The sequence below is a fragment of the Stegastes partitus genome, unplaced genomic scaffold (genome assembly GCF_000690725.1).
Source record: "Stegastes partitus isolate 25-593 unplaced genomic scaffold, Stegastes_partitus-1.0.2 Scaffold2584, whole genome shotgun sequence".
Classification (NCBI taxonomy): Eukaryota; Metazoa; Chordata; class Actinopteri; family Pomacentridae; genus Stegastes; species Stegastes partitus.
The window spans coordinates 14,615-26,240 of record NW_007580315.1 but is presented as its reverse complement, the minus strand read 5'-3'; the positions used below and the strand labels follow the sequence as shown (position 1 = coordinate 26,240).

At 39.5% G+C, this 11,626-nt stretch overlaps 1 protein-coding gene across 1 annotated transcript in view; it reads left to right on the top strand.

Annotated features, from left to right (window-relative positions):
* The first annotated feature begins 2,601 nt into the window (after window positions 1–2,601).
* Window positions 2,602–11,626, top strand: part of cunh5orf22 (chromosome unknown C5orf22 homolog) — a 19,858-nt gene continuing 10,833 nt past the window's right edge. The window contains exons 1-4 of the mRNA XM_008305685.1: window positions 2,602–2,820; window positions 7,825–7,970; window positions 8,773–8,922; window positions 9,956–10,089. Coding sequence (XP_008303907.1) covers window positions 2,752–2,820; window positions 7,825–7,970; window positions 8,773–8,922; window positions 9,956–10,089 — 499 coding nt within the window. The 5' untranslated portion in view covers window positions 2,602–2,751. The remainder of the gene's footprint in view (window positions 2,821–7,824; window positions 7,971–8,772; window positions 8,923–9,955; window positions 10,090–11,626) is intronic.

Here is an 11,626-nt window from a genome sequence, read left to right as displayed (position 1 = left end):
TTGGATTAGCCAGGAGTTAGGAGGAGTCTGGCACTACCAATATGTTGATAGCCAGAACCAAACACTGAGCTTCAAAACAGAAACGTGACATCTGTCTTTTTTTTAATAGTTTATGGTAAATACCCAACAGGTAGAGCAGTCACTCTCAGTCACATACTGCTGGAATGTTTGGGCTATGAAGAGGGAAGGAAGGAACTGACATCAACATTAAAGAGACTGAAGAATCCATCACCTGAGGGAACCTTTTTGAAGATGCAACATGGGAAGTGTACAGTCACTGACGTACCTGAAGGAAACATGGTTAACTGAGAAAGTTTAGTTTTGATTTGCTGGGTTTTTTTTTCCAAGCTACTGTTCCACTCTCCAGGTCGGTAGCTGGTGGAAATGCACCTAGAAACCTGGTTTGTCAAATGCCAGTCAAACCAAAAGACAAAGCAGAACACGAAGGCCAAATCTCAGTGCTAACCCTCAAGGACTTGAGTGCATGAGGGCTCAGGCTGGTCCCCTGTCAGATGGTCAAGTGCATGAAGGCTGCAATGCAGACTTTTCACTTTCACAGATGGGACCTAACTGTTGGTCTGCATATTTGCAGACTTTCCTTAGAAACTTTCCCATAGTTTATAGCGAAATCATTGATTCATAAATGTGGTTGTCACACCACACCGTAGATGGTGCAGGAAGAAGTTTATCTATAAGTGACAGCATCTGGCTGCTCGCTGCTGGGATTATTTATTACATATTTGTAGAACTGTGTGAATTTTCAGTCAGACTTCAGCACTGGATTTACAGGTGTTCAATATTTTTTGAAGTTTTGGTAGTTTTCTAAACATCCAAATTCACTTTCTTTAATGGCAAATCGTTCCTACCGGGCAAAATGTGTCCCATTCCTCCTTTTCTATCATTTCCAGCCCTCATGGACTCACACACTCAGCACTGCAGCTGTGACGTCAGTTCACTCTGTGAAGGTTTAGTGGCTTCAGGGTGGATATTGGGTTTGGGTCTTTGAGGAGGCTTCCCGCTAAGAGCTGTCCCACTGTCAGATCATCAGGTGCATGAGGGCTCTCTCGCTGATGTCCTGAGTCCTTTTTGCACACTTTCTCTAAGTGTGCATTTCTGCAGACGGTGCCTGAGGGGATTACCCACAGTTCATAGCACTGCGACATTAAACAAAGGGTTACCAGGGGAAGCCCAGAAGCGTTAAGAATAAAAAATAAACAAACAAGCATAGAGGGGCCAGTGAACACCAACCTTACAACAATAAACATTTACATGTCAGTATAAATACAAAGCTCACTGCTGATTTATAGTCAGGACTGTATATAGTTGTTGTCCTATGATGGCATGATGATAAATTCCATATATGCTTTTGCTTAAATCACAAACCCACAATAGTATGAAACATGCTTTGTATGAGGCTAAAACAGTGATAGTATAGTTTGGCATTGGTAATAATATTTGACATTGAAAACAAAACCTGAACTGAAATTTTTTTTTTTCTTTTTTTTTTTTGTATCTGTTGTAGTTGTTTTTACATTTAAAATCTGCCACTTGTGGCATTGGAAATCATTTTGTTTTGTTTTTTGTGTTTTTGTGCGACGATCTTCTTTTTTTTTTTTTCTTAATTTCTTTTGTTAAAGTGTGAATTTCTACTCTCTTAGTACTTTTCCAGTGTCATTAGTGTCTGTTTCAACTTGCTTCTTAAAAGTCAAGAAATATTTGAAGGGGAGGGGCAAGGAGCACTTTGCATTGAATTTTCCTACCAAGGAGTTTGTGTCATCCTCCAGAACCTGTCGAACAAGACTGACATGGGCTTTATTTCACATACTACAGAAATCTAAATCCAAATCCCAAAATTCAATCATTCAGCGTATATGTATATTTGTTGTATAATAATAACTAAATTAACATTCAGGTAGCATTCATCTCGACAGGTAGTTTCTCTTATATCAAATGTAATTTTTCTCTGTCCCTATGTATACATAAACAAGTTTATAATTAGATCTAGAGTTAGAAGCTTTATTCTCATTAAAGTACAAGACAACAATGCAACATTTTGAAGGCACTACTTGAGTAAAATATGTGCGTTACAAAGGGTCTATAAGGTCCTAGGTCCTGGGTTTGGTTCTTAATTATATTTTAATGCTTCATTGAGCTGTTTTAAATATGAATTTCTGTTTTTACTCAAGACAGACGGTAAAGAATCTATCTATCTATCTATCTATCTATCTATCTATCTATCTATCTATCTATCTATACAAGAAATATTCAAAAAGTTAAGATTTGGAAGTAGAAAGACATGCCTACATTTCGTGCTTAAAAAATTATTTAAAATAATAATAATATTTAACAGTATGACATTGGAAAAGCTTAATAAATAGGAGTTTAATACGATGTCATTTTTATTTTCGCTTCACTCACTCCCTTGCCAGGTGATGTTAGTTAAATCTGTGAGGGTTTACTGATCAGGATTTAGGATGGAGATTGGAGTTGGGCCAGAAAGAACGCTAGGAACCTTTCATTCTTGACCCTTGTTTCTATCCGGACACAAAAACAGTGCTGGTATTGTTTCCGGTGGTCCAATTTCACTGCTGTCAGCTGTTTGAATGGCAGCACCTGCCTCTGTTTGGGGTACTTATATGACTTTGTCTGATAGAAAGTTATCGGAATGCGAGAAGGAGATTAGTTGGCTGCAGTCAGGTTAAATATCAGCGGTTCTCTGGCGGAGGGTCACCGTTAGCTTCCCCGGTTAGCATGAGCTGCGTCCCGCTGAAGAGAGTGTACAAGGAGCTGCCTGTGTGGATAGTGGAGGACCACCACGATGTAAGAACACAGCTGTGAAATACGCAGTTATAATTTAATGTAACTGTAATTTTAGGTTGTCTCTGAAGTCCCATTAGGCTTAACAAAACGTCTGTCTCAGCGTTTACGCATTTAGTTACATAATATTTTCTAGCTTGCCACCAATTTACAACCAACAGTGAAGCCCCCTTTAGATGGATTAAACGAGTAATGACAGAAACCCATTCATTTTATGAGATATACTGTCACATGTTTACTACTTACTGATGCAGTTAGCTATTATTTTCACTGTGACAGTTAAATTGTCTTTTATTACTACATTTTTGACGTTAAAAAGCAAACTTTCACCGTCCTAAAATCAGAGTGGCAGCTGACATTAAACACTGTTGAGTTAACACCTTTCTGACACCAGTGACAGCAACTCACTTTTATCAATTCTCTTCAGATCTGTTTAAACGCATTTAAATCATTTTTTAGTTGTATTTAAATAGACAGATTCAACTTCACACTGCTTGCAAGTTACCTATTCCAAACACTTATTACCACAGTAAAATCATAATAATCTAATTTGCTGATTTTAACAAACCTTTCAAGTTGCAAACATCATGTTGATGAGTTGGGTTGACGTAGTAACGTTTGGAAATGCATCAAATTAATATCATGTGAACCTTGGACCACATTAGTTGATTTTTTAATTCAGGTGAAGTTGAGGGAACATAATGAAATGACATTGATAACTTCAGGTTAGGGCGACTGTGGCTCAGGTGGTGGAGCAGGTTGTCCTCCAGTCGCAAGGTTGGTGGTTCGATCCCCGGCCCCTCCACAGTCAAAGTGTCCTTGGGCACGACCCTGAACCTGAAGTTGCCCCTAATGGCACACAGCACCTTGCATGGCAGCTCTGTAACCATTGGTGTATGAACGGGTGAATGAGAAACACATTGTAAAGCGCTTTAGATAAAAGCACTATATAAGTGCAGACCTTTTAGCATTACCAAGTCCTAACGTGCACGGACAATTTTAGACATTTAAGACTTACCTGTGTAGTTTGTTGGTTGGACATAATTTCATTAGAAGTTACCATAACTTAAAAAGACAGATGCAAACTGTTGCATTATAGTTTGTTTTTAATTAAGCCCAGACGTTATTTTTTTGCAGTGCAAACAGTAGAAACATTTCTACAGTAGAAAGTAGCTGAAGGTAAAACTACACGCTGTGTTCTGTGGCTGTCGATTGTCAAGCGTAAAGAAAAGATTCTGTTACTAGGAAAAGCATCTTACAGGTGAATTTTCTGAATGTTAGCTTTTAATATTGTAACACAAACTTCATTCACCTCCATTGTGAGTCAGATGCTTGCAGTAGTGCCACTATGGACAATCTGACTGCGTTTAAGCAACAAAACTGAAAATTTATATTCTACAACAATATTTTGCTGAAAATATAAATGTCCCGACAGCTGTGATGGTTCTGAATTCCTCCTGAACTTAACCCAGTGATTTCACTGTAGAAAGTGTGAATCTGTGCAGCAGCTCAGCTTTTTGTTTGTGGAAAAACATCCAGATTAAAGGATCACATTGACAGGTCAGAAGATTGAAATAATCTGTGAAGTCACCTGCAGTGCCACATGTGTACACTGACCACAGCCGCTCTCTTAGTTTGCAGACAGTACAGCTCCTGCTGCTGTGTGATGCTACATCTGTTTATTCAAAGAAAAGAGGGACATTCGACATTTATTTGGCGTGTCTGAAATAGCACTTCAAGTGTTTTATGTGAGTTGGTCAGGCGACAGAGCTGAGCTCAGGTGGGCTTCAGCCAGTCGCATTACTCCAACCTCTTGGCAGGCTCGATGTCAAAGCTGTGGTTGAATATCACTGCAGCTTTTAACAGAGGTTAGAAGTGAGTCCCGCTTTCTTCTGGAATAATTGTAATTTTGAGAGAAACATTAGAGGACAATCTTAGTTCAAACACTGCTAAATAATAAATATATTACATTGGGTTCAAATGCGGGCTGCAGGGTGGCACAGTTGGTGGCACTGTTGCCTCCCAGGAAGAAGGTCGCCGGTTTGTGTCCCGGTGGGGGCACCGGAATCTTTCTGCGTGGAGTTTGCATGTTCTCCCCGTGCAGTGTGGGTTCTCTCCGGGTTCTCCAGCTTCCTCCCACACAGTCCAGATGTTGAGGTTAATTGGTGATTCTAAATTGTCCGTAGGTGTGAATGTGAGTGTGCTTGGTTGTCTGTCTTTCAGTGTGGCCCTGTGATAGACTGGTGACCTGTCCAGGGTGTCCTCTGCCTTCACCCTGAGTCAGCTGGGATAGACCCCAGCCCCCCACGACCCTAGTGAGGATTAAGCGGTGTATAGATGATGGATGGATGGATGGGTTCAAATGCTCAAATCTCTGAAAGTGGCCGTCAAAAGGGTTTGGAGTCTTTATTGGTGTTTTGAAGTTTAAGGTTTATTTTTATGTTAAGCTGTAATTCCTCCTATGAAGGACAACTGGGGACTGTTTTGTAAAGACCAGTATAAAAGGTGCACTTTCACAAATATGAAAACTGACTTGTGTATGTTTCAGAGATACCTGCTGACAAAAAAGTTGTATTTTTTTGAAGGCTATAGCTCAGTGTTTTGGTGTGGTTCCGTCAGCTATGTTTTGTTAGCCATAGTTCTGTGAAAATGACTGCGTCGTGCAAAACAAAAACTTGGTTTGTCAAGCAGGGCTGCGACTAACGATTGCTTTCATTGTCAATTAGTCTGTCAGTTATTTTCTTGAATTATCATTTAGTTGTCTGGTCCATGAAATGTCAAAGAAATTATGAGAGATGTCAATCGATGTTCTCATAGTCAAATATCACGTCCTGAAGTGTCTTGTTTTGTCCACAACCCAAAGATATGTCGTTTATTGTCATAGAGGAGGAAAGAAACCAGAAAATATTCACATTTATGAAGCTGGAGTCAGAGGATGAAACTAAAAAGAATCAACACCGATCAATTAATTATGAAAGTAGTTTGCAATAAAAGTAATTAATGTATTAGATTAGTAGATTAATCATCTCTAACTACAAGTGAATACATTTCCATCCATCTTCCACCTTTCAGCACTTTCTCTTGCTTCTTCCTGGTTTCCTCCCTGACCGAGGCTCTTCTTTCTCAGATGCTCAGTTCGACTGGACAGCCAACTCTCTGAAGAGCCCTGCTGGGTCCAAACTTCCTTCCTTTCACAGATATTGAGGCCGCTGTGCTCCTGGAACACTCAGAGCTTTAGAAATATTTTTATACCATTGCCTTCATCTCTGATTCGCCACAGTTTTATCACAGAGGTCTACAGAGACTTCCTTGGACTGGAGTGGCTTGATTTTTGTCCTGACATGCAGTCTGCATTGGAGGACTATTATATACACAGTAGCTGGCTTTTACAAACTAGATCCAATCAGTTCAATTAGTTTCAGTTGGATTCCAGTCAGATTGTTGAAAACATTCTCCGAAATACATTTGCACTTTGTGATTCTGGGTTATTGCATGTAGATTGATGGGAAACAATGTCTGTTTTAGTCATTAGAAGCTGAATGAACAAAAGGGTGAAGTGATAAAAAGTGAAAGGAAAGACTGAAAACTTTCTGAATCCTCTGTGAACACTGTTATATGAGAAAGTCCAACAGGCAACGTTATTAAAGTGAACGTCCTGCTGTAAAATAATGTTGCCTAAGCAAAAGAAAAAGTGTTAATAGTAAATGTCCCTGTGCAGAGTGATCCAGTAGCATATGATGTTGGATTAATATTATCGATGCATTAATGTGTAAACATCACTTTAATATTGCATCTGGAAATGTTTAAGCTAATTTAAATAACTATAATATATACTGCTGGGTTGTTTATAAAAACACAGCATGATTTATTTGTGGATTATATTTTTATCACTAATTAAATTTGCATGCAAGTCATGAAGATTCTAAAGTAAAAATATTGGATTGAAGCATCAAGGGCTGCAAGGTGGAACAGTGGTTTGCATCGTTGCCTCGCAGCAAGAAGGTCGCCGGTTTGCATCCTGGTGAGGACACCTGAGATCTTTCTGCGTGCAGTTTGCATGTTCTCCCCGTGCAGTGTGGGTTCTCTCCGGGTTCTCCAGCTTCCTCCCACACGGTCCAAACACATGTTGAGGTTAATTGGTGATTCTAAATTGTCCGTAGTGTGAATGTGAGTGTGCTTGGTTGTCTGTCTCTAAGTGTAGCCCTGTGATAGACTGGTGACCTGTCCAGGGTGTCCCCTGCCTTCACCCTGAGTCAGCTGGGATAGACTCCAGACCCCCCGTGACCCTAGTGAGTGGTGTACAGGTAATGGATGGATGGACTGAAGCATCATTTCTTCATCAGAAAGTTCATACATTTTCAGCATTTCTTTGCTTTTTTTATAATAAAACTCAGTCGCCTTCCACTTTTTCTCTTTTCATTTTACTGACAAAACAGTCACAAGTCAAAACAATTTCACTTTCAGCTGATTGAGAAAATTATCGGTCATATTAGTGAAAAATAATCCAAATAATCATCAGTTGCACTTTCGTTAAAGAAAGCTAACCATCCAGATTTTTTTGCAAATCAAGCACGAGACAGCAGAGGTTTGAAATTGTCGGTGGCACTAATGAGCGTCCCAGCAGATAAGAAGGATCTGCAACCAACTCATTCTGTGCCAGGAATCTGAACCAGTTTTGGGCAGCGAGCCAGATTTCTCCTCCATTCATTGGAGGTAAAACAGGCAGAACCTCCAGCAGTCTGAGCCCAGAATTATTCCATTAACCTCTGCAACCAAACTGTAATTTCTGCTTTGGCTAATTTCTGCATCTTGGATTTTAACTGTTGCTTGCTGCACCACAGTGTTCTAATTTTCTGTCCGCTAGAGTAATTTCCATAGAAGATGCTGTACTTGGGATTAGTGGGGACAGATTAGCAGCATTTATCCAGTTTTGTCCTGACATAATAGCGAGTAAAAAGGCTTAAAATTGCTTTTTTTTGTGTGTGTGTGTGTGTGTATCTCGACTAGGTGGTGTGTCACATCTACCGGGCCATTGCGTCGAGGCACCTCCCACTGAAGAACATAAAGATGGTTCATTTGGACTCCCATCCCGACCTGCTTATCCCCGTCAACATGTCTGCTGACACAGTCTTTGATAAGGAGAAACTCTTCAGGTACGTTTTGTGCCAAACGTGCCTCAAGTAACAACCGCCGCTCGTCTCATTCCAGGCTTTTCCCTTCAGTTCAATCGCGAAGCCGCAGCTTGCGAGTGTCCAAGCTGCAGCAGGTGATAACTGTAAGGAAGTGTGGAAAATTAGGCAGAACATTTTTTTTATTTTTTTTTTTTACCTTAACTCAGCAGAATTTATTCATCGTCCATGCTTGGGGCGCCATTCATTTGAGACAGCTGTCACAAGCAAAACATCTGAGACCGGTTTTCCAAAAGCATCTTAAGGCTGAGACGGTTGTAAACTTTGTGCTTCAAGAAGTGTTTCCCAGAAGCGGTGTAACTGAGGAAGCTCTTGGAAATGACTGAAGATTAATCGGTGCTTTCTATTCATTTTTTTTTTTTAGCTTTTTTCAAACAACCAATGTTCTCTGTTTTGTTTAAAGTAGAAAATAAAACTACGCTGACACAGACAAATTACTTAACCAGCTGGTTTTTAAATTTGGTGTGCGACTGAATTAGAACATCAAACATTCTGCTGGACTTCTGACAATAAACTGTGCAAAGGTGAACAGTTAAAACAGTCAAAAAGAAGTCCTCCTCACTATGAGTCCTTAGCACCCAACTAAGTTAAACTCTGATCTGTTTCATCTGTAAAGACCCGTTTGAAATTTATTAAAAATCTGCCAAATAAAAAGACGTAAACGCAGTATCAGTAAGTTTACATGTTGGACACACTTCAGGGATTGGATGCATGTTCTTACAGTCTGATTTCCACCCTGTGTTGGATGTTTTCTCCTTTTTTTCAGTGAGTTGAGTATAGAAAACTGGATAATGCCCATGGTGTACGCTGGTCATGTGTCCTGTGTGGCGTGGCTGCATCCGTACTGGGCCCAGCAGATCAGAGAAGGAGAGCACATGATGACTGTAGGCAGAGACTCATCCACCACCACCATCAGGTAGGTTACACACAGAAACAAATCAGAACAAGAGGGTAATTCCACCTCGAATCATCAGGAGCCTTCTGCTCCACCATCTGTGATTTGCTTAAAACACTTTTTTTTTTTCATAAACTTGAATATTTAAAATCGCATCTGTCAAATTTTAGATTGATGTATCAAGTACTTTCTCAGTTGTTGTTTTTAATTGTCCTTGGACCCACTTTCATCAGGATTTAAAGCTATGTTTGGGTTTTAAATTGAAAAATATTATAGTATAAGTGAGTAATATAATATAATAATACAAGTTTATTTATGTGGAGACTCCAGAGCTTTGTTCTACATGGATTAGGCGATCTATCAATATTTTGTCTGTGTAGCACAGGTAATCATACCTTTTCAATCAGTTATCCAAATTCAACAAGAGTATTTTTTTTTCCAGTATTTTATATCAAAAAGTATTTATACATTTCTGTTTTTAAATTATTGTGACACATGGCTCAGAAAATATCACTAGTTGACTTCTGCATGATCAATTTTTGTGTTAATATGAGCTCAAAGATGTGATGAGCTTCAGTTTATTTTCATATTTCAGCTATCAGAGAATATTTGAACCACTTATCCAGATTCTGAATCAGTGACATGATGAAAAATGCTTTTATTTTGAACAGTTCCTGAGATATTACCGTCCAAACATAACCTCAAGTTACAATGTGCAACAAAAACCTGGCGAAAATGGGTCGATGCCCAATTTTTAAGAAACTATCTTAGAAAGTAGGTGATATATTAGTCTACAATATATGTTTTAAACTTTTAACTAAACAGTATATGATTTTTTTTTTTTTAAGAAGTTTCAGAAAAATCCCCAACAGTGGAGCAGAAGGCCCCTTTTGATTAGAGATGGAATAACAAGAACAGTGTTGGCTTCATCTAGAACTGAGCATTCCCTTAGCGTTTAGTTTTCATGAAATCTACACCTTCTACGCCTCACTGTCTCTCTTTGTCCCTCTTCGTCTCCATCTCCATCCATCTCCATCCTCTCCTTTCTCTGCAGGGTGACCAGCACCGACAACTACTTCCTCAGCGACGGTCTGTACGTTAGCGAGGAGCAGCTGGAGAACTCGAAACCTCTCCGACTGAACGTGGTCAAAGTCAATCCTGTGAAACCAACTCACGGGTCACTAACAGGTACCGGCTTTGACTGTATACGATGCGTGGATAGTGTCAAACACATGGGTTTGAACAGAAATAAGCTCATTTTGGACTGATTTTGAAGGAAGCCTAAAATGTGACGGAAACATAGCAACACCAAAGTATAGGCTTAGAAACCAATTTGTAAACAAAATCTTCTGAAAGTTAGTTTTTTAAATGTTATTTCTTAGTGGAATTATGGACATGTATTCATGTTTATTTGCTTTAGGTTTCATTTTGTCAAAGGCCACATCCTATTTTGCACATTTTAAAATTCGCCAGAGACCACGCTGGATGTTTCATCTCCCTACTACCCCTGTGACGTTAATCCCATTTGAACGAGGCGTTAGTGTCACTGATGGTCAGATACCTTTAATAAACTATTTATTTGTTCATTTATTTGTTACATTTGAGCTTACAGAGCTTCAGCATTGGCACCATTACAGTCACACAGAGGATTTTCTAATCTGATGAGAGACCTCAGTGACTGTGACCGATTGTTTATGATGCTGCCTTCATTTATGAGCAATGACAGTTCCCAATGCTGTGACACACTTATATGCACTAAAATACTGTAAGATAAGATCTTTGGATCAATCAAATGCAAAAAGTTTCTACATGTGTGACACCTGCTAGAGTTAATCCTTAAGGCTAGACGGTTTTCATCCAAACTCACATCCCCTCTTCTTCGTCAAATTGCTCTCGAACTATTTATCACAGCAAGGCGTGGCGCACATTAAAATAAACTGCACAGCTTGACCTTTTCCAACAATGCCAGTCCCTCATCTGTGCGACGAAGCATCAGCGAGAAAAAATGATGATGAATTTTCGTCAAATTTACCCTTGTTTGAATCACTCATAGACTCATCATTGCATATTAACATCATATTACAAGAAAGAATGTACGTGGAGCTTTCTAATGATGTCGATCACATATTTGTTCACACTGACGTAATCACACTCCTGCAAAGTAATATCTCTGCTCATTTCCTCACCAGGTTTGACACTCCTGGTTTGCAGCTGATTACGTCACAAAGTCTTGATCATTTCCTAACATAGTCCAACCACATGTAGGAAAAACAGCAGAACTCATTGTTTTTCTGATGATACTAGTTGTTTCTCTGTGCACCAAGAAGTAATCAGATGATGAAGCTGCTGCAAATGTCTGCACTGTCTCCAACATAGAGCGGACATTATATCCCACTTTGTATGAAAAGTAAGCACAAAATAATGGATTTACTTTTAATTGCAATGATTTAAAAGCGATGGTGACTCTGGGGGGCCCACTGGAGAACCCTTGTTTGGGGTTACACTGGAGCCGTCTGCTTCTCCACCTCTGCAACTATCTGCTGTATGTGAACACTTTATTGAATAAAACAGTGACATTTATGGCAGTTTCTTCAAACTGCGAAGTCATAGAGTATCCCACCATCTTGGTTCTGACATTGCCAGATAATCTCCCCAACACAATGATGAAATGATATCTCTACTGCCTGCCTTTAATGGTGAGATACAGTCATCCTCAAATTTATTC